The following is a 23,463-nucleotide window of genomic DNA, read 5'->3' on the forward strand; positions in this document are numbered from 1 at the left end:
GACGGGCGTTCGGGACCGAGCAGTGGGAGCAGAGTGCGGGCCCTGTTTGTGGCAGACATTTCTAGCATCAAAAGCACAGTGTAGCATGGTCCAGGCCACATTTGATTGGGTTGTTTGGGTTTGTTTTTCCTTTTTATCTCTGACATAAACTTTGAGTCCAAAGTGGTGGCTGAGCTGCCAGATAGCTTCATTTTTTCCCTGCTCTGAAGGACAAGGGAATTTATTTCTGACACTTTGCCTTAATTCCACCACAAAATCTCATCTAGGCATGTTGCAACATGGCTCCAGATTGTTGTGTTGATGTGCCATCATACCCTGGTGCCACACTGCACCATCAGGTACTCCCAAGGCAAGTTACATACACTGACAGAATATCTATGCCAAACTTACTTCCATTTTTCTGTGCTCCAGGTTCACCACTCCCAGACGCGGTGGATACCCTAGCTCATGTTAGAAAATGCCTCTGTAACTCCATAGCTGTCTGCCATTGCTTGGGTCTGAACTGGACAGCAGTGATTTAATGTTCTGTGGGTGCCCAGTATCTTGCTTAATGTTTGCAATGTTGCCCCCCGTGCTGAGGTCCAGTAATACCAGTGGCTGCTCATCCCAAGGCATCATTGAAGATACATGAGAGCAATTAATTTGATCCCTAACAGTCCCACAAATACAGTGCAAGATTTAGCTAACATGTTGCTAGTTACCCACGAGACCTGAGATTTAATTGCAACTTCTTTGGCTTCTAGACACTAGAGCCGGATATTTTTCTCATAGGAAAGCAACTTATCGAATTAATTTCACTTTGTGCTAGCATGTTCACTATTCCCAGCCACGAACAAATCCCATCATTGAATGCAGACTGCATCTCTGGCCATAGGTTGCTCATAAGCAGTATTCAGTATTTTTAGAGCAATAACTATAGTTCTTTTCAGTGTCAGCTCTTTGGGTTATACATGTAAATTAAACAGTACATGGCTATTCTCTGCTTGGATGGACGTAACTGTCAGGAACATTATTTCCACTCATAATTACAAATTTGACATTCATTTCCCATGAATACTCTCTTACTATTTGCTTAAAACTAACTTCTATGCATACCATTGCCAGTGAATTTTCTCATATCAGAAAGCTGACACAGGAATGTCAGAACCATAAAGAAACCTCTTTGAATGGTGGGGTCTGCAAGTATGAATGTCTACTGCACAAAGCAAAGACCAATCAAACGAAAAACAAATGAACAAACTGGGAAAGGTAGGTGTCCTTTTGCAACTAGGACTCAGTTTTGTTTCTAACTAACTACCCAAATAGCCTGTCTTATGCCCCCAATTGCCAGTTCAGCAGATGAGTTCCATGAATGCATATTTTCCTTGAAGTATCTAATTCCTTCTCAGTTTGGATGAGCATCAACCAAAACCACACAAATTAAACTACATCTGAAGCCAAACTGAATTGTCTGAGTCCCCGGTGTCACATGAATTACACCACAATGCATTTAGCTCTTTCCGAAAGAACGGATGCTATTCTCAGAATCTGAGCCAAAGCCTCCAAATAAGAACATCAAAATTTCTACAAGACCATTTTGAACTCAGTTAAACCAACACATTAAATCTGGAGCCAGATCAGAATCTTGGACTTCAGGACTATCCTTCCTGCTCAGGCCTGTTTTTCCGCTGGATACTCCTCCGGAATCCCACCGAATCTGAGAGTTATTTCTCCCTTCTCAGATGGCAGAAATTCTAGTCTGTCACCAGCACTTCTCACCACCAACTTTAACTAAAAAACAGTGAGATTAAGATAAATGCCCCACTACTCATCTCCCGCTGCATTCAGCCTTCATCACCCAGCTCAGCTGATCCTACATCCATACACTCCATTCAATATACTATTTTTTTAAAAAAAAACCACATGCGAACACACACTCCACAAAATTTTACCCAGATTTTAGGTATTTTAGGTGGTGGGGGGGTTGCCGTTGTTTTTGGTGTGGGTTTTTTTGTTGTCGTTTTTGTTTATAACTTGGTCCTTTTAAATTTGGCTTTATCCTTGCAAATTCAGGGTGGATTTGGTTATTGTGCTCTTCCCTCCCACTCCTCCCCTTTACTACTTTTGTGGACATTTTAATAAAATTTTCTCATCTGTAAACTTTCTTTGTGAATAAAGAAAGTGTAAGTGTAACGAGGATATTATTCACAGCCACTGAAACATAAGAAGGTAAAAGGGAGTTTTCCTTCCCAAAAAACCAAAAATGACATGTACCGTTGTGTCTCCAGCTTTCCTTGAAAATGTATTTTCTTGCATTGTGCTTTGGTTTTTGTGGTGCTGAGGGTTTCCCAGTGTTATTGGAAAACCCAGAACCCGAGTTAGAAAGCCAGACTTGGGTTTACCTGTAAGCCTAGGTTTATCAAAGTGGCATATGATTTTAGCTTTGTTCTAGAGACTCTATTGAAGTACCTTAAAGACAAGCGACTCCGAAGATCTAGAGGTGCTGATCCTCACAGGGTTAAGCTCTGACAACACCGAAGGCAACAGCAGTTGTGATGCATGTACTCCAGTTGAGAAAAGCAGCCCAAGGGACCTGATGTATCATTCTTCAGCAAGTGTTGAGACTCTACCTCGGGTGAAAACTCTTCCAAGGTGGAAATCCCAAAGTGAAGACACCTGAGACCTGCACCCACCCTCCGCCTCTTATGTGTTTTCTCACCAATGAGGGTTCGTTTTACTCTTAAAGGGCTGCCATCACCTTCTGACCTCCAGTGAAGCTCAGCACAGGCTGTGTGAATAACTCAATGTCAACCTGGTATAAATCTCAACAGAAGAAATATCTTTTATCTTTAACCATTTACTCCCACTATAGGAATAATGGCAGTTCTTTTACATTTACATATAACTCTTGTTTGTTTTGATTTTTTTTTTTTTTTTTTTTTTTTGGTCTCTTTGTCTTGGCACCTGCATAGCAGAAAACTTTACAGTTCATTACAGAAGTTTGTCCCTCTCTCTGCTCCTCCCTTTATTTACTCTGCTGCCCCCAAGGACTAGCAAGCAAGACCCCCAAGGTCAAGAGAGAGTAAAGTGTCACCCTTTTATGATGGATTATGGAAATAACAAACATGCCTGACAGTTTTATACAGCTGCTAGAACGGGTTTAGTTTTCAACAAATGAAGAATTTCCTCTTGTTTTTTTCTTTTGTATATTAATTACATTTTACAAATCTTGGTTTCCCCCTTATAACTTTCCCCCCACTTTCTTTTTACTTTTTTTGTTATTTTTTTTTTCCTCTTTTATTATTATTTCTTTTTTTACAGCAAAAGGATCAATCACCAACATGTCCAGTGAAAAGTCCGGGTTAGCAGAGTTTAGCTGTCATCTGGTCTGACTGTTTGAGGATCTCGGTGTTGTACAGGTCTAGAGCGTGGTTGACACGGATGATCTCGCTGTTGGTGAGCTTCAGGCGATGCTTGAGCATACAAGAGAACAGATCCAGCTGGGGCTTCCCAGGGGCCACAGGAGGTGCCAGTCTATTGATTCGGTCCCGAATATCCAGCAGCAAGAGCATGACGGAGGAGGAAGAATAGAACTGCCCGCCTTGCGTGTAGGACTGGTTGACCTGCTGCACAGCACTGCGCAGTAGGTCGGCGTTAAAACGCAGGCTGTAGCCGTACACCTGCACATCTGAGATCTTGATGTAGAACTGACGCTTGGTGGGGTCAGAAAGGTCCACCGGCCCTTGGCCAGTCTCATTACGCAGCAGGGAGGGCAGCCGAGTCCGGCTGCGTAGGTAGATGTGGACAGTCTCGAAAAAGGTTTTCCACCGGTTGCCCAGCAGCAGGGTCCAGTTGTAGCACTGGCTGTTTTGGAGGCGGATTTTCTCCCAGCGCGGGTAGCCGTACTCCCCAAAGGGCATGTTCCAGCCCTCAGAGTGACTCCCGCTGAAGGGGTTGACATAGACAAAGAACATGGGGTCCAGGCTGCTGTTGCGCATCTGGCAGATTCGCATGGAGATCCCGATCACCATGTGGATGAAGTCCATCCGGTTCTTGTTGCTCTTCAAGGTGAGGGACATGCGTTTGCGCCACCTGGGGTCAAAGAAGGTGTCCAGGCGGATCTCGTTGCTGATGAACGTGGTGTGCACGTACAGACGAGAGTCCATTTTCTGCAGCAGGTACTTCAGCTCTAGGTCCTGGAAGTCCAAGTCCGTCTCAAAGCTGATGAACTGCTCGCTCCGCTCCGAGTCTACGTTCTGGGGCTCACAGCGACCCCGGTAAAGCTTATAGCCCTTGTTGCATGACCCGCAGAGAGAGATGTTGGCAAGGCTGCACATGGCACAGCTGTTGTTGCCCCCGATGATGCAGGGGATGGGGCGCTGGCACAGGCTGGTGCCACCGTGGCAAACGCAGCTCCGCTGGCTTTCCAGAAAGGTCCCCCAGAACCCATTCTCGTTGCAGTAGAGCAGGGACTGGACCCGAGTAAGCCATTCCTGTATTGTCCTGCAGGTGGGAAGAAGAAAGCATTAGCATTGCAGAGTCTCACAGAGTCTTTGGCGCTGGCATCTTACTGGAGCCACAATGTTTTCAGGAATAGATCTGAGGCAGAGCTCTCAGAACACTGATGCCCTGCCGTGGCATCTGGGAGCTATTCCAGTCTATTTTGAGACTGAATCTTTCACCTGCTGTTACTCCTTTGGTGGAGAACAAAAGCCCTCTAAGAAACAGGTAGAAGTTAGGATTGATCAGCTAAGATAGCTCTCTTCACACTGTTTTAGGAGCTGAGACTGGCACAGTGTCCTACCAAGAACTCCATCAGTGCCACAGTGACGAAGTTCAGCCACGGGCATTGAGCTGATAAAACCACAGCAGAGGTTGAAGTGCTATTGGATATTGCAGGTCAGCGTAACTTCTAGGTGAGCAGGAGAAAACTCCTCTCCATGTCATTGGTAACTCCCCCCACTCTCCAAAATCAGACCTGTAATGGGATGAGGCAAAGCCAGCAGTAACCTCTGCTTATGGTGCAGAACTCAATAACAGCACAAAAGAGGGTGGAAGTCAGGGTGTGTAGAGACAGAGCTGGTAGAACGCTTCCTCCTTTAAAAAAAAATCTGCTGCTAATTAGCCTCCTCTTACAGCCTCTCCCTTTAACAATCATCCGCACTTGCCCATTCCCAAGCCCCACCAGTCCCACAACTGCTCTATCAGCACCTTCGCCTCCCCATCCTTATGAACGACACCGTAACTCTCGTTTGCTTTTTGTGTAACCCACTCGCAACGTTGCCTTGCTGCCCCCTTCTCCCTCCTCCCCGCTGCCCTGGGAAATCTCAGCACAGCAACTCCTTTCTCAGCATCCTTCAGCAGAACCCCTTGTTCAGCCGCCCGCTCCCTCCCCTCCGCCTCCCCCCCAGCTAATGAATACTTCATTGTCTCCTCTGGGCAAAAAAGTTCTCGGGAGCGCTGCAGTGAGAGGACTGGCTAATGACAAATTAGGATTCCGTCCCTGTAGAACGGGAGGAGTGATTATGGACAGAGGCTCTCAGAGCTGGATTAGTGAAATTCATGGCACCTGCATCGCCTGACCTCCGAATAATCATTAAGCTGTAGGCTGTATCAAAGAAGGCATTAAATGATACAGCAGCGAAGACCAGCAAGATAATTAGGGGGAGGGAGCAAGTGGAGGGATGAGAGTATAAAACAGAGGAAAGTGCTGGAAGGAAAGAAATAATCAAGGAACAGAAGCAGAAAGGGTAGGGGAAGAAAGAGGGGGAAAATGTGCAGGTAAAAGGAAAAATGAGAGAGAAATGCAGCGGGCAGGAGGAGCAGGGATGGAGAAAAGGGAAAACTGAAACAATAGCAACAACTGAAAGACAGAGGACAGCCAGGAATGAAAAGAAGCGGGGAAAAAACTGAGTGGAAAGAAAATAAAAATGAGTGATGAAAGAAGTACATCAGCAGGAAAATTCTGAAGTCTTGGATGTGGGAAGAGACAATTTCCGTATGCCTCCTGCAGTAGGGAGCTGCCAGGGTCTCTTTCCCCTATTCACAGCTAACAGGAGCTCTCCTGCTAGAGGAAAAGACAAAGTTGGCTGGGGAGCTTGGCAGCAAGGCTGTGACCTCTATAAATAGAGGGAGATGGTGACAGCTCTGGTCCCTGGAAAAGTGCACTGGGCTCCTCCTGGCTCCTAGGACAGCTCTGCTTTGGAGGGGAGGGGACAACACAGCATGGTATGATTGCAAACCATACTGCTGACAGCAAAAAACATTCACAAAACCATCCCCTGGGGACTGAGTCTGCCTTCTGCTCATAGGTGAATTTTTGCTCACTTTTTCAGCGATACAAATTATTTTTTTTTTTTACACCATCTGAAGCCTTGCAGATCCTTTTTGGAAAGCCAGCCACATGCACTTGAATTTATTAAGCGAGGTAGCCAGATTCCAGGTTTAATCTCCCTAAGGTGCTGTGAGTGCACCTTGATACCTCCACACCCCTCTTTGAAAGCTTCTTTCTTTGCCTCTGGCCACTGATCTAAGCATGAAGCTGAGGGATGATGAGCAAGTGGAGGACAAGCTAAAACCAAAGCAGCTCCCCAATATACAGACACTATTCACTGGGTTGCAGGAACGTGTATTTGTGCAGTGCTGGATGGATGCATTACACAGGTTTTACATGTGGATAATGCCACTGAGTTCATAGGACAAGGACTGCCAGGCTGTACAGTGGGGAACGCAGTAAACACAGTGTTAGATCACCATATCCTGTCTTAGGAAGAAAAAAAAAGTATATATATTCTTCTGCCCTTCTCTTATACTAACATTCAGCAGAGCAAAATGAGAAAGGAGTCTAGGCTGATATCTTGCAATCAAAACTAATAATTTTCCTGTTTGCCAGATCGACTTTGTGAAGGAAGGATGGGAGGAGATCTGGAGAAAGAGGGTTTTTTGAAGGGAGTGTGTGTATATGTCTTAGCATTCAGCAAAGACACCAATAGGACAAAAAAGAAAAAAGTCATCTACCCACCCTCTGCTGATGGCAGCAATAAAGGACGTAATTAAATGAAAATGCAGAACCCAGGGCAGAGCTGGGCATCGGCTACAAACTTGACAATGGGAAGTGTGACACAGTGACAGAGGAAAAGTGGTATAAATTACCCCGTTTTGTCCTGCAACTGGGACAGGATAAGAATATATGCAGGTCCAGGCACAGCCCTCTAGCTGACAGGAGGTAACTTCTGAAAAGACAAACCCGTGATGGCTCAGGCTGATGTGAATGGAACCAAGAGATGTCAGGGCACACGGAAGCTGAAAAGAGCCACTGTTGAAAAGCTGAAAACCAGTAGCAGAGTAGCCGTTGGTTTTAATTTAAATTATTTTCTCTTTCATTAGGAAGTAATCAGTTGATCTTTTTCCCTCGTAATATCATTGCAAGTTATTTTGCCTCGTGTTTTTACCTCTAGCCATTCAAAGTATAAAGTACTAGAGTACGTGAAATTAAAAAAAGGAGAACTATGTCTTCAAAGGTCACTGTCAAGCAATTTTACACTCAACTTTAATATCTTACATTCCAAACTAAAATGGAAAAAAAAGTCATCCAGGCAAAGCTGTGAGATTTATTTTGCTGTGTTTTCTTGCTGTTGCTCCTCTGGCAATGCTGGAAACTGGGAGCCAGGTAATCATGCAGAGCTGGTTCACCATTTAAAAACTACCTCTTGTGACAAAACAAACAAACAAAAATAGTTTTGCAGGACAGTGTTGGGCTTTCAGATGAGAAGTGGAGGTCAGGTTATACAGAAAGATGATGAATAATTTTCTTCCCTCCCCATTTGTCATCTTTCAGAATTAATGGGGTCTGGGGAGAGGAAGAGGCTGATGGGTGTCCCTTGAGATGCGGCTTTGTTGTAGATGGTGTCTGAGGTGATTAGAAAACCAAACCATACCAAACCAAAGCAAACAAATAACCCCACAGTCAAAAACCTGATCCGGCAGGACTGATTTTTTTTTTTTTTTTTTTTTTTTAATTCCAGGAAAAACTGTAGTGACTTAACAAGATTTGCTTTGCAAACTCACCTTTCACTTTTAAACCAGAACTAGCTGCTGTGAAGGTACTTTTGGGCTTTCTGTATTGGAACAGTGAAGTAAAAAAATGCTATTTTTATTCCCAGCAGCTGTGAGATGTATTCTTAACTAATAACAATTTGGCTGGAGCCCAGAACATGTATCAACCCCCCTGCTCCAGTGGATGTTATTTATATTTTACATCCAGAGTTTTAAAATGCAACTATAGGTAGTCATTCAACATTGAAGCTTTAACAGCTGAGGAGTGGTTTCTTTTTTAAGCCAACAAACTTGCCTGCAAAGAGGTGGGTTTTTTTAAGCAAAAGCAGTGCAGAGCGAATATACATATATGTATTTATTTTATTTTTTAAATTCTTCTTAGCTATTGCAAAAGGTCATGGAGGACCAGCCTAATTTGCCAAAAATCCCTATTCTTCCCTTCTTTTGGCAACACCACCTTTTCCTTTCCCTGAGGATAATCAACAGCAACCCTATTTCTTTTTTACATTGCTTTTGAATATATAAAGTAGGATTACTATTATGTGTATTAAAGAGAGAGAGGCTTGCTCTTAATAGAACCTTTCTATCCTTTCAAAACCCCTTGGCATGCTTAATAAGCGTCTGTCGTTCTGTATGGTAACAATTAGAAAATCAGAGTATTTCCAAGCCCTGTGAAAAGAAGGGTGAAATGCATCCCTCTTGCACTACACATCTGCCTGCCAAGCACCTCCCCTGCCTAGCGATAAATGCAGAACGACAAATAAGAAAAGAAATTATAATATGCCTGGTGGTGTTGACTTAAACAAATCAAGCACATCAGTCAGCTAAAAACCCGGCTGCCATCATCCATTTTGTCCTACTTCCCCCAGATTTTTACAATATTGGGTGGAGGCTCCCTTTCTGCGTGGCTGACTTTTAAAAACAGACGAGAAACGCTAAAGACAGATTTCTCTGAATGCTTTGCAGCAACATGGTTGGCTGGATATTTGCTTGCTGCTGCTTCACTTCATCGTTGTTGTGGTACAACTCAAAATAATGCCTGGACATGCCTGTGATTCTTCCACCAGTTGGCTTGTTTATAAAATCTCAGCCAATTGGCAGGAATGGGCCAATTTTAGGAAGTTCTCCAGACTTTTTCATAAGCTTTTAAACTTAACAAGTATTTCTCCTCATCCCTAGTAAGTCCGTGAAGTCTTTGTCCTGTCCAGAAACATGAGATTTCTTGGCAATTAAAGAATTGTTAAGCCCTGGAGGAGTTTCCTGAGCTGCACAGTGATGAAATGAAAACTGAGTGTGCTTAGTGGCCAGGGGCTGGATGATAACAGGAGGCAGCAATCAATCAGTTTATTTTCTCTTGAGACTGAATATTTAGGTAAGGAAGGAGGTGAAAAAACCAGATCCTATACAAATATTAACTTGGCCTGACCCTTCCAAGATAAGCATGGAAGAAAAGGCACTTGGACTCATTTTTTCCTAGATTTTAAGTGTTGCTTCACTCCGGACAATGTAGAAAGAAACAGTAAGAAATGTTTATTCAAACCTTGGATGCAAGGCTCCAAAAATGATTGAAAACTAACTGAAACTCAGCCATAGGTCAGGGCTGGAAGGAGCCAGCAGGAGGTGACTATTGGATATCAGTAGTTACTGAAGCTGTAATGGAAAATCTGCTCCCTCCATCTCTAGTAACATTGCCAGGTTTCTGGTCAGTGCGGGTTTACGGGTTCATTCTGCATTTTGTAGAAGAGATGTAATCTATACCCAGTGAAATTAAAGCTTCGCTTTGGTGACATTCATTGAGGAGCACAGCTCAAAAATGGGCTGAAGCATCTTGTGCTCCATACGTCTGCTTTAACAGCAAATGGAGGCTTAAAACTCGGCTGTGGTACGTGACGCGGGACTGTTTAGAAAGCCGCTTAGTCTGCTTGGCTGTGTGATATCAGCCTTGGAGAACATGACAGAATAAGCGGGTGCCCTTCGCCTGGGTGGGTGAGACCACACAGAAGGGATGTGAATACACTTCTATGTGATAAAAATTACCTACACCTCCAGAAATTTCAACCCACTCTCAGACTAATTTTCCCCCAGACCTCCATGTCAGCACATCTTATATCCAAACGCTCCGGCTGTCGTGGTTCAGGTCCGACCCCACGCTCAGCTAAATCACCCATCACACCACTCCCACCCCCATGAAGGATGAAGGTACCTTTCTCTAGGCAGCTGGTGGTTGGGATTGTGCCGACACCGGACACTGAGGCCAAAGAGTTTGCGGGCAGTGCGCTGGATCTTCTGGCGCTGGGCTTCCAGGTTGCTCTGCAGCAGCTTGTAGCGGGTCTGCAGGTCCCAGTCGTTCCCCCAGTGCTGGTGGATGCTCCCGATGGTCAGGAAGTGGTTGCTAGGTAGCCTTTTCATGAAGGATTTAAACTCATCTGGAAGATACAAAATTGTGGAGAAATACAGAGTATAACGAAGTTACAAAGCTTTTTATTAGGATGGAGAACCAGCCGTGATGCACGAGGCCATCAGCGCTCTGCTGAAGGAAGGGAATGTCCAGCAACGCACTGAATTCCCTGGAGGATGGGATTATAGTCTAGGGGTTATGAACGAAAAGCAGGGAGTTGTAATCATTGTCAGTTAAAGCGTTCTCATTTAAATTGTTGTTCAGCTGCTCCTAAAATGACGTTTGTTGTTGAAGTCAAGTCACTTGGGCTGTGTGTGCTGTCAAAAAAAAAAAAAAAAAACACCCAACAAAAAACAACCACACAAAAAAAGAGAGAAAAAAGCTTTAAAAAATCCCCAGAGGAAGGGTTTGAATTGTGTTAAAATGTCCTGCTTTCTCATTTTTTAACAAGAGCATTCTGATTCTTTTTTTCCTCGTTTAACTTCATTTGAAGTTAAATGAGTTGCTTTATGTAACAATGAAATTAAAATAAAATAGTTTGCAGGGCTAAAGTCAGAACAAAATGTGTCAATTTTAGCCAAAGGAAAAACTCTAATTGATCCAAAAATACGTTGTTGAATGTTGTTTTGTGATCACTTTATTTCCATTTGATTTCGTTTGATAATGAAAGACACCATTATGTAGGGCTTTTTTGAGTTTTTTTCATCACAAACCAGAAAATCTGATTCTGTTTCTGACCACCCCTTTCTTCCCAACTGAGCAGTAGTTTGTTTAGACTCTGATGACCAGACTGGGGCATCCTCGTATGGAAAAAGTAGATGGTTCCAACTTTCTCAGTGCAAAATAACCTGTTTTTTTGTGGGGGAGGGCACAGCTGAAGGGCTACCAAGATGGTCGAGGGCCAAGTCCTATGAGGTCAAATGGAGGGAGCTGTATTTGTTTAATGTGGTGAAGAAGAGGCCAAGGGGCAAGGTAATTACAGCCTACAACTGCTTAAAAGGTACTTCCAAATACAAAGGAGAGAAACTCTTCCTATTAGACACTGATGATGTAACAAGAAGTAATGGACAGTTTGCAGCCTTAAGAAGTTCAAATGATTTCTTGAAAAACTTCTTCACTTGGAGGTAATGCAGCACTGGAACGTGCTGCCCAGAGATGTAGAAGAATCTCTCATTTTAGACTCCACTAAACAAAACCAAGGCGGACTCGACCTACCCTGTTTCCCTGAAAAGAAGACAGGGTCAGTATTAATTTCTGCTCCAAAAGATGCTTACTTTTTTACATGTATTGCTGCCTGGACACTATTTAAATTGACTTTTTTATGAGCTGTAACTAGGGCATATTTTTAGAGTAGGGCTTTTATTTCAAGTATCCTTAAAAATACTGAAAAATCATGCTAGGGCTTATTTTTGGGGTAGGGTTTATTTTTGGGGAAACAGGGTAGTGCTGGTGGGAGTCGTCCTTCTAGAGGGAGGTGGACTAGAGCCCTTCCATAACCCCCACAAAGTGTCCAGCAAGAAATGCAGCCATCTCTTTTTGTAAGATTTCGACATTATTTTTCTTCTTTTCCTAATCCTTTTTTTAAAAAAAATCCTTCATCCCATTGTCAGAAAGAAAAGAGGACAATAGCAAAAAAAATGAAAGCTTGTAAAGGCTGACATATTTTCAAAAAAAAGAGAAATAATCCATAGAGTTATTGGAGAAAATCAGACCAGATAATTTACAACCTATTCTCCAAATCTTACATATATTTGCATAACAGATTTCCTTTTATTCAGTAACTTACGGTTCATGCTTAACTGCCTAACAAAGAATATCTATGCATTAGTCAGTACCATCATTATATAGATGGTAAATGGATGTTCATGTCCTACTCATCACATGGTGAAACAGAGCACCTAATAAAAATAATTATCATCATTGCACTATGAAGATCCATGGGACATCTGCTTGTCTCCTTTCTTCCACAAAGATAACTGAGAGGTTTGTTGGTTTTTTTTTTAATCGTCTCTCAGGTTTTCACTCTGTTTGTAATGCTGCTTTCAGTGCCCTTCTCCTCCCCAAAAATGATTCTCTTCTGTTCAGTGGTCCTCTGAAACTATCATCATGTATAATTGCTTCTGTTGACCATGCTGATTACTCCTGGTACCTTTCAGCAGTAAAAGCCTTGCATTTGCTTCCCACCCCTTATAAATCAATTTCCTCAAAAGCCTGTTTGTGCACAAGACCAAGCTCTTTTCCCTCTGATGATGAATGTGCTACATTTTTCATAGAGACGGGCAAAGGGAGAAATTTCAGTGCAGTGCGCACATTTTGATACTGCAGTGCAACACTGAGGGGAAAACAAATGAGCAAAAGAAAAGCTGGGTGGGGTTGTTATAAAAAAATGGGGGTAGGAGGCGAAAAAAAATAAAATACTTTCCAAAAAGAATAGCTTTTTCACTATTTATTTGTGTTTTAGTTTTAACGATCCCTGGAAGCCCCAACCAAGACTATGGCTGCATTGTGCTAAGCGTTGTACCTTTCTGGGAATAGCTCGTTCTGAACCCTGAGAATTTCCAGTTAATAAGGCTGATTGCATTTAGTTGTGTTTTATTTCCCTGCACAGAAAATGTTGCTGGTGGCCAGGACTACATCTCCCATAATGCAGCGGGGCTCCCTATTTTTGCAGAGTCACCCAGTGCCCTGGCAATGACTCAGCATCACAGGTGGCACCACAGCAAAATGGCCACTTCAAACGCCTCTTTCAAAAATGAAACTTTCATTTTTTTTCAGTGCTTGTCTTTCTAGTTTAAAAAAAAAATAAGCATTATTTTCCCCCAGTTTACACATGAGCAATGGACTAAGGACTCCTGAGCTGATTCAAAGCAGCATCAGTTCACTGCAGCCTCCTTGACTTTGAAGCTGCCATCCCAAATCACACCAGCTCTTCATTTGCCCTGCACGATTTTCCCAAAATTGACATAGGAATCCAACGCAGATCAGAAACAGAATATAGATCTTTTAGGCTGTCAGCAGCCTCCTGTGCAAATGGTATTTGCTTTCAGAGCACTCACGTGCCTTTCAGCCCACTTTATTGGAAAAACCTTCAGATGCCATTAGAGATTTTGTTTCTGCTGTTCATTATGAAGAAAATCCTCTAGTCATTGGGAATATTTATTAAAACAAAGGAGCAAATTACTAATATTACATTCTTTTCTGATAGCAACTTTCATCTCAAAGAATAAATTCACGCATGGTGCAACAAAGTGATGAATGAGATGCAGCAGCTTTAAACATAAAGATAATCACTCCATCCAGCCCCGAAAAGCCTCCAGCCCTGGGTGGAATATGGCTCCAGCGCAGCAGAGAATTGCACTGTAACGTGTCACTTTAACGTGGCAAATGAAAAACACCTTCCCTCGTTGAAATTTCAAGGGAAGGGAGACTGAATATCATTATCTATCACAGTCTTTGCTTAGATCAAGTGCAACAAGTACAGAATGTAACAGTAAAACAATCACTCTGAGACTGTAATTTCTCTTTTTCCATAGGGCTCTTGCTTTCTAAGTGTCTGGGTGAGATTCCCTGGGAATGTAAAGGGGTTTGATGAGTGGTGGCCAATATGTGGCTCTTGAGCATCTTGGGTGAAGGTCCTGTGCGAGAACTAGCAACTAGTAACACTTAACTAGCAGCAGAGCTGTGCTGCCAGGCACTGCCAGTATTCCCAATTAGTGTGGTACTGAGCTAGTAGAAGCTTCCAAAATCCACATTTCAGGTTTGCCTTGGTGTACCCACCCCATCCATGAATCTGTAGAAACTCATGGACTTCTTCAGCTAGTTACCCACTTCTGGAACTGGCCCAGCCTGGTGACTCCCCATAGTCTATGGAGAGCTCTTCTCAAGGTGGTCATCGGTGTTGGGCCATTAACTACTGCTCTGACTTCACTCATCTGAGCATCAAGTTGACAGTGTGAGCTGGACATGAAAATCTGTGCAAGAGCAGAGACATCAGTAGGGTCCACATTTTGAAGTATAAAGCAGTTCTCAATAGCTCATAGAGGAAAGATCATAAGCTGCTTCATTTCAACCATTAAGGGGATTAAGGTGACCTTCAACATCAAGAAAGAAATTGTTGCTGGGAAGACTTCTGAAGAAGAATTCTTCAATGCCTTGAATAGAGCTAGATGGTCCTTTCCTCATAGTTTTATTTCCTAACATGGAGACCTGGACAGTTGTGACAATAATCATTAAAGAAAATGTATTGGAAGGTAACTGGCTAACACTGAGAAATGAGAGGCAACACAGGGGTAAGAAGTTCGTGATGAAATTCGTGATTAATTTCTGCTTAGCTCCCACTTGCTAAAGGAAAGGATGTAATTGCACTGATAATATTGCTCTCTTTCCTACCTCGAGCCCTTGAGAGTGATGTTGCAAACCTACTATGGGTTACCAGCATCAATGTGGAACAAACTCCACTGACACCTCCAGCGTCACACTGGGAGAAAGTGAAGAGAGAAATGTTCACACCGGCAGACACCGGTGCTGTAGGAGAGAGAAGTCATTTTCCCTTCTCTCTGTCTCAAATGAGGTGTCATCTGGCCTGTGCTCTCTCTCCGTGAATTGCCTTTCACCAAAGCAGAATAAATCATTCATGCAAATCTGAAAAGCAATTTCTGCATCATTCATATTGTGGAAGTTTCTCTGTAGAACTATTAAAGAGAGGTTCTAAGCGGGTTTAGTATGAAAAAACAGATTTTTAATCAAACAAACTGTTCCATGGAAAATATCCCCTTATACATACAATTACGTGTGGTGTGTGGTTTTGTCTGTACGTGTATAGATTAAAAAGGCAATCCCTCAAGACTAAGATCATGTTTTTGGGTTCAACATCCTCTATTTTTATCCCAACTGGAACATTATGTTAAGGGAAGAAAGGAGTATTAACTAGTATAACCTGACGCGTTTTGTTTGAAATAAATCAGTTGGAAAACGCATTTTGCTCAGTTACCTGAATTCTCCAGATCTTTATAGGCTTCTGTCCAGGTCTTGGCCATGTTTGCCAGCGTGTACTCCATGATCTGGATGTCGGTGATGGGGCAGTTGCACTGCGGGAACTCCTCCGCGCACTGGCAGCTGCACTGGCTGTTCCGGCAGATGTACTCGCCCTCGCCATTGCACATGATGTAACTCAAGGCAGACTGGACAAACTTCTCTTGTAAATATTGAGGGAAGATGATCTGGAGACCTGGCATAGAAACAAGACACAAGGATGGGAAGAAAAAAAAAAAAAAAAGTCATTTCAGGTATCTGTTCTTCTTTTCAAAACCTGTTTCATTAACAGCTTGGGAAAGTGATGCTGAGGAATTAAAAGCTGTTGGGATATTTCTCTCGGAGCTGTCATAAGGAAGGTGAGGTACAAATTGTGCAAGCAGTGAGTTACCCAAGAGCAGAGCCTGTCTGCTCTATGAGGGAAGGGTGACAAGTAATGTCCCCCTCCCCAATGCCCAGTGAACCCTTTTCTTCCCAGTCCTGGATCCCAGTGCAGTACAAAGCATCTGAATGCAAAGCCTCCCCTATTCCCAGGTGCAGGTTTTTCTATACTTTGCAACCAAGTGCTCATTCAGAAGTGATGAGCACTATGCTGTTCTGCCCTGTTTTGAGAGAGACTAAATAGGTTTGGTAGCACAGAAACAAGGAAACTATACACTGACAGAGAAAGGAAGAAAGAAAAGAAAACAGAAGAAAGGAAAATAATACAAGCAGACGCTTGCAGAGTTAAGTGCCCAGCTCCCACAGTATAAATACAGGAGTTGGTACCTGAGTCTTTTCAGCTCGCTCCCTGCTAGGAAGGCTACTTGCCAAATCCTATAAAAGTGCAAATGGATGTAGTGCCAGTGATTTCAGTGGTGCTCTGAGGATTTACACTGCCTGGGAGATCTGTCCCCATGTCTCCTCCACAGCGAGTGTTTGTGTGTCCATCCATCTGTGCAGGGTAGGTGTGTACCCTTGCTCAGGTACCAGAGGACACGATAACGGTTAAAGTGTTTGCCTGGTGGACAGTGCACATGTTTTTCCATCCTGTCCTTCTCCAGGCTCCCTACAGATGTCCCTGAGGATTCACAGCTGTTTCCCCCTACCTGGCAAGCCCTGCTTGTCACACTCGGTCAGCATCTGCCGTGCACAAGGCAGAGACGACAATAACTCTGAGCAAGCGTTTCGGAGGAAGCCCAGCCCGCTTCGCCTTCCTTGTAAAAGGCCCAGGGATTTCAGAGTGGCAGATAAAGGAGTTTATGGCTCGAACAGCAGTGCTGAACTCCGGCGTAATGAAGGCACGTGGGTCAATTACCCATCTGTTTGTGTTTCTATTGTGCTGAATTACGGTATCCGTGGCTGACAGCTCATTGGAGTGGAAGGAAAATAAGGCAATAATTCAGAGGATGAGAGTGTGTGGGAAGGGCGGGAAGGGCTGCGACTCCTTTCAGGAGTTCAGCCCCATCTCTGTGATGGGTCATGTTCACCTCAGGCAAGAGAAAAGCATCAGGCAGCACCCCTGGGACCCCCATTACCCTTTCGCTTTTGATTCCACAGAGACACCTCAGCCTTGACAAGGTCCCAATGAAGACCAAGTCTGGGGGGGTTGTGGAGGGTGTTGAAGGCACAGGGACCTCTGTCTCCTCTCCCCCGTGGCCAGGGCAGGGTTTCTGAGAGCACCACGGCTGGTGGCAGCGAGCTGCCCCTGTGTCTGACCGCATTGGCGTCGAGCGTGGAGCGGTGGCAGCCGCCAGGCAGGATGAACACAGAGCAGCCTTCAGCTGGAGAAGACGTGTGACACTTGCACAAGGAAGGATTTCGAGCCTGGCACTTGGAGGCACCGTGTCTGCGTAGATCCTGCTGCCTTTTCTGCAGCGCTGTTGCAGGGAAGGGAGGGGACACGCAAAGAGCTGACCACAGTCTGCAGCATCCCTAGGAACACCTCGAAACCGGTCTAATGGGGATCAACGTTTTGAGGTCCTTATGGTCATTTCTGAGATGTTTCTCAATAAGCAGCTCAGCTTTCTTCTTATTGTCAAGGCCTGAAGTTCAGTGCCTTCTAGGGATTTATCCGAAGCAACCACCACAGAGGAATGGTTCCTTTTCAAGCCTTCACAGTGATGTGAGGGATAGTGCCATCTGCCAGGTTCTAAAACTTTCCTTCATGATGGAAAGAAAGTGCAGTGCTACTAGAGAATGCTATTGAGATCTGTAAAAGGGGCTTGGAGAGCTGGAAGGCTGCTGGACTCGCTGACTTTGCAAGCTCGCAGGACAGGGGAGCTGAGCTTCTTCATGTGCATTGACTGTTTATTCATGGTCCATGTCCCATGAACAAATCTTTCCACTCTTTGCTTCATGGAGGAGCAACCTGCCCTGGTTGCTCCTCCAACCTTTGAATATGAGGCCCAAATACCCATAGGCTCCTCAGCTCACCATGTTTTCTCTTTGGATTTTATACTCTGATAACAGCACTGAGATGCTGCCTGGTACCAGCTACAAATAACACTAGCTTTGAGATCTTTTTTCTGGAGGGGAGAGGGGTAAAAAAAGAAAAAAGCAACTAAAGTTTCAGGGAAAACACTTCCCATTGCAAGGGACATCTGTTGTGTGTCTCAGCATGTGCAGAAACATCAATACCCTGCCATCTCCAAAATATAACGTGGTCCCATCCTACACTGCAGAGTGCCTCCTCTGAATACTTGATTTTTGTCCATAAAACTCATGGTTTCTAAAAAAGACATTTCCAGGATAACCTTCTCTTGTAAGAAATTATCTCATGTTTAAGAGGTAATCAGAGCCCCTGTACACTTAGCACCAATTCAACAAAACACTTAAACACTTATCTTTAATCAGGTAAGCAGTTCTGCTGGAATCCATGCAGTTAATTGTAGCATTTCACAAACATCACATATTCAAATATGTGCTTAGACCAGGAACACACAAATCCAGCTACTCATCACGACACAAGTGTGCATATACCAAATACAAAGCCCTAACTTCATAACTGCAAACATACTGTAGGAATTACACATGACGCCAAGATCTTCAGGCCAGGAATTTCCTTGTGGAATAAATCAGTTTTAAGGCTACTGAAATACACCCATGCCTGCCTTCACTTGACATATATATTTCTATAAATAACCCCACATTTATCCTAAGACTGAGATACTGGACCATTTTCATGGGCTGAACACCTCAATTCAAGCCAGCATGTGCAAGGAATGAATTCATGCTCCACAGCAGCCTCAGTACCTGATAATACACCGAGAAGTTTGCTGGTGAGGAGCGTTAACAAGAATAGCTTCGTTTTGAAGGTAACTTATTGATTGGAAAGAGGAATTCTGCTACTCTGTAAAGCACACATTTCCTCTTTAAACATTAAGAGCAGCATAGATTTGGTATGGGTTTGTCTTAGATAAATACAGGCAGAATATGAAGTGTCTGACAAGGGAGCGTGTCCTTAATTCACCTAGAAAAACTATTAGAGAGACATGATTGGCTTTGGACTGTATATAAAAAGCTTCCTGCATTAAAAGAGGTAAATTTCCCCAGCGCTAAATTAGAGCTATTTGAAACATTTTCCACAGAAGAGTTCTCTGTTGAAAATGCAGTTTCATTGAAGCATTTTGTGAGAGCATGTTGACTCCAAAAGCTCTTTTGACAGGGAAAGGTCTAAATGTATTTTTCATACTTCCTCATTTTGTTTCACTGAAAAGCTGAAATGTTTTGTGTTGTCATTAGTGCTCTGTCCATCTTGGCAAATACTTTAATATTAATTGTAATGTAAATTTTAATGTTCTTTTGCCATATTTGTCATAACAAGCTACCTAAGATGCAATATTTCTTGTTTAATATCACAATGTTTAGAATAGCACAGGAAGATTTTACCTTATTGGAATAGTGCCATGTTGCAATATTGATATATACTGTCACACTGTCCAAGAGGATATTTCTCTGGAATTTTAATTTCCTGAAACTTTTCAAAATTTTGCCTTTTTTTACTCAAATTTTAGCCTGGAGGGCTGTTAGCATCTTCCCCTTCCATGCTCTGGTTTTGTCCTTTTCCAGGCAGCTTGTGCACCAGCCTCACTGGAGGTGGAGGCAGGTGAAGTGATGGCTTCGTGCGGGTGGCAGGGACAGGAGGACACAAAGTACCAATGAGTGCAGCCACCTGTGACATCCTGGCCCACAACAGGATCCCCCCAGTACCGTAAGGGGACACAGCTGTCCCCCATGCACAGGCCAGGGAACCTGCCCCAGGTAGCGCTAGGAAAAAGGGAAACCTTCTGAGCGACTGGGATAAGTGTACCTGTATCTATACCCCAGTGCAGGCATCTGACACAGATGTACGTGCATAGAATCGTAGAATCATTTCGGTTGGAAGAGACCCTTAAGATCATCAAGTCCAGCCATAACCTAATTCTAGCACTAAACCACGTTCCTAAGAACCTCGTCTACGTGTGTTTTAAACCCCTCCAGGGATGCTGACTCCACTACTTCCCATGCTGGGTCCACGTGGATACTGGTTTATAAATCAGTGATGTTTTTCTGCCCATGTACCCACAGGTGCAGAACCAGACACCCTGCACTGTGCGTGCATCCAGGTTGTATCTCCAGGCTGGCTGACCTTCCCAAACCCTACATGCAGCCATGACGGTAGCTTATCTCTGGCTCCAGCCATTGCATCGCCTAAAGGACACGTCTTGGAAACCGTGACTCTCAGGGCTGGGCGCCAGCGGGCGAGTTCAGAAGCAGAAATTCTCCCTGTCACGAAGATGCTGCTCTTTTATTGAGCCGGCCCCGGACAGACTGACAGGAAGGCGGTAACATGGATTTCTGTCAGCAGCTCATGCTCGGTTGCTAATCAGATCAGAAGAGACTCGGTCACGATCCATTACCTGAAGCCCTGTGACTAATTCCTAATGAGGCCTCTCAGAGCAGAGGAACAATCCTGGGTAATTATCCCAAGAACCACACTCCAGATTAGGCAGAAAACACTCAGGTGTAGCTTTAAAGGTCGCTTTGTTCTATGAGGAAGAGCTCTTGCCTTCCTCCCTTCCCTTGCATCTCCCTTGGCTCGGGTCTGGCCTCTCTCTGCACTGGGTTGTGCCATGAAGCTCCATGAAACTCACGTGTGGTTGACCCCTGAGGTCCTGTCTGCTCCCACCAGAAATCACAGCCTCGTCCACCTTACATCCCCTTTGTCTCCTTAATTTTCCCTCTTCCTCCACCTCCTTCCCGCTCTTGGGCATCTTGCTTTTTCTCTTCTTTTGCAGGATCAGATAGCCAATAGAGATCTATTGATTTACCTACTTACCAGGTTCTCTACCTATAAACCGAGCTGTCTGCTTATTTAGCAGTTTACCTAGTTATCTGATGTGTCATCCTTGGGTTTTCATTAACAGCAGCCATCATAACAGTACATAAAAAACCCTCAAACTGTTTATTGTTAATTAGGTAAGAACCACAACTCAGTGACTTAGATAATCACCGAAATAGTGAAAACCACCTGCTTATTATTTTTAAAGGCAAATAATAACAACAATAACAATATATCCACAACATGACTCAGTAAATGAAACTCAGTTTCTGTGAAACCAAGATTAAAACAGCACTTGCCAAATTATACTCAAAGCAGAAGATGTAATGTAGCCCATTCATCTGAAAAATTAAAATTTGTGCAAGTACAAGGATTCCAGAAATAAAACCATCTGGGCAAATGAGCAATTAAATCCCACATTTCCTTATTTTGTCAAAAACTTGGGAATAACCATAGTAAATTACACGCCCAGTGAATTTCCTCCTCTACTGAAGTTGACTTCTTGCTAACCAGCATGTATTTATTTATTAATTCAGTCATGACCTCTATTCTGTTGACTTCTGGACTAGCTCCCCAACCGGGACTGAAGCCATGGCTTCTAGCAGCTAAATAAAACCTCTGTGACTTTTCCCAAAGATTACGGTCATTAGAGAGTCCCAAAAGCTGATCTGCAAACCTCTTACGCAAATCAGCAATTTGAGAGGGACAAAGAGACATGGGCAGAATGTCACTTCGATATTAATGGAAAAGGTCAAATTTATTTATATCAGTGTGTGTGTAATACATAGAAATCATCAAAATTCTATAGCAGGGGGGCCCAGACACTTTGCTGGGGTCCAGTCTGCAGTTCTTTGTGCCTTAAGCTCAGTTCCTGTCAAGCCCTGGCTTTGCTGTGCTGAGCATCAGATGAAGCCACCAGTTCTGCTTCAGGGAACTTAGAGCAAAGGCAATGATCACAGCAAACAGAAGAGTGGAAAAGGCTAGAAAAAAGGCCACCCTTCTCTCATTTCATCCCCCCGCTCCATGCCCTGTATCACCCTCTCCCTCATTCCTGAGCCCTACCTTGCAGATGGAGTTTGCTCTCAGTGCTTTGCAGAAGGACAGAACTCACAGAGTCCAGATTGTCGTAGCTGTTACAGCCCAGGGGGCCAGTCCGAGTTTCTGTTACCTGTGGAGGAGGTAGAAGAGAGAGAGTGTTCCCATCACATCTTCCCCAAGCGGGTTCAGACCTTGTCATATAACAACCCCTTGTCACCAGCTGGTGCAATCCAAAATACGTCTTCCGTAATCAGGGAATAATGCCCCACACTGGACTGACACAGCTAATGTTTGGCACACTCACAAGCTCAAAAACTAGAGTGAATTTTATCTGCTTTCTTTATGGTACTGCATGTTATTCTGGGCTTGGCAAGGAGGTCCTGCAGATTGATGTTTCTCATAGAGGATCTCCACTGGAGAACATCAGAAGCCAGTAGAGGAATTATTCCCTGGCTTCTCTTATTGGAAAGCAAGACAGAGATGGATTGCCAGCCCACAATGGTGTCTAGAGCTCCCACAGCATATGTGCACACCATCCTTGTGCTGAGGATGGATGGAGGCACAGATGACCTGCAGTGCTGTTACTGTGGTTGTTGCCGTTGGTTTCCAGCCATGGAGGAGAGCTGCCCTTCCTGAATTCACAGAGGGTGATTATCTGCTGTCACCGTTTCAATATCTCAATTCGATTTCCCATCCAGAAAGGAACAGACTCAGCCATGAGACACCACAGAACAATAACAAGAGCTGAAACCTTTCAGAAATGGCTAACAATGACAACTCCATCCACATCACCTTCCCTGGAGTGAACTCTGCAACAATAAAATCCCTCCCCAGTATAGGATGATTGCTTCCAGAGAAGGCAGCCTTTGTCTGCAGAGCCATTTTCCCTGTTTTGTATGCTCTGAGCAGCTCCCCTTCCTTCCTGCTGCAACCCCCAAGCTGTCTCTCAGTCCGTTTCATTCCAGATGCCTCAATAATGCCACACTGAGTTTTTCACCTTTTCTTGTAGTAAATTCATCTGAGAGATGTTTAGCAGCCTTACACCTGCAAAAGGAAAATACTTCTGGGTTGCACAGGGTTTCCCATTTCACAGACCTGCCTTTCCCTTCCAGCTTCCATCTCTGATCTGGATTATCTGTTCCATCTCTCCTTTCCAGAGGTCACTGCCACATACTGTGGAAGTCTCCTCTCCTACACAACCATCGCACCGAATGCCCACCTCTTTCCAGATATTACTGGCCCTGGGGAAATAAATTCTTCAGTAAGGTCCATAAGAGAACAATTTACCCCAGGAAATCAGCACAGAAGCAAAACAACTTGTGATCAAAAAAAAAAACCAAAAAAAAAAGACATCACACTGAACTGGGGCTAAGCCCTACCCAAAATCCCTACAGTATTGGTACGGACATACAATCTTCTTTGTCTTCCCAAGGCAAGATACAGTACCTTGATTGCTCCGGTAGAGATCTGGATCTCGTGGAGTCTCCTCATGGTGCCATCACGGTCTACAAAGTAGGAGGAAGCAAGCTGGTGCAACGCTTCAACGCTCTGGGTAGCATTTCCCGACTTTCTGTCGAGGCGGCTTTTGTCCATGTACATGGTCAGGGCCTCCTCTCCTGCAGCAGAAAGAAAAGATTTCAGTAAGGCCCAAAAGGATGCC

General features: G+C 44.0%; 1 protein-coding gene across 1 annotated transcript in view; it reads right to left on the reverse strand.

Annotated features, from left to right (window-relative positions):
- Positions 1-3,299: 3,299 nt before the first annotated feature.
- Positions 3,300-23,463, reverse strand: part of BRINP1 (BMP/retinoic acid inducible neural specific 1) — an 81,805-nt gene continuing 61,641 nt past the window's right edge. The window contains exons 4-8 of the mRNA XM_065648627.1: positions 23,250-23,419; positions 21,828-21,933; positions 15,423-15,659; positions 10,238-10,460; positions 3,300-4,482 (exon numbers count right to left, since the gene is read on the reverse strand). Of these exons, the coding sequence (XP_065504699.1) occupies positions 3,342-4,482; positions 10,238-10,460; positions 15,423-15,659; positions 21,828-21,933; positions 23,250-23,419 (1,877 nt within the window). The 3' untranslated portion in view covers positions 3,300-3,341. The remainder of the gene's footprint in view (positions 4,483-10,237; positions 10,461-15,422; positions 15,660-21,827; positions 21,934-23,249; positions 23,420-23,463) is intronic.

Source organism: Caloenas nicobarica, chromosome 19, assembly GCF_036013445.1.
Source record: "Caloenas nicobarica isolate bCalNic1 chromosome 19, bCalNic1.hap1, whole genome shotgun sequence".
NCBI classification, from domain to species: domain Eukaryota; kingdom Metazoa; phylum Chordata; class Aves; order Columbiformes; family Columbidae; genus Caloenas; species Caloenas nicobarica.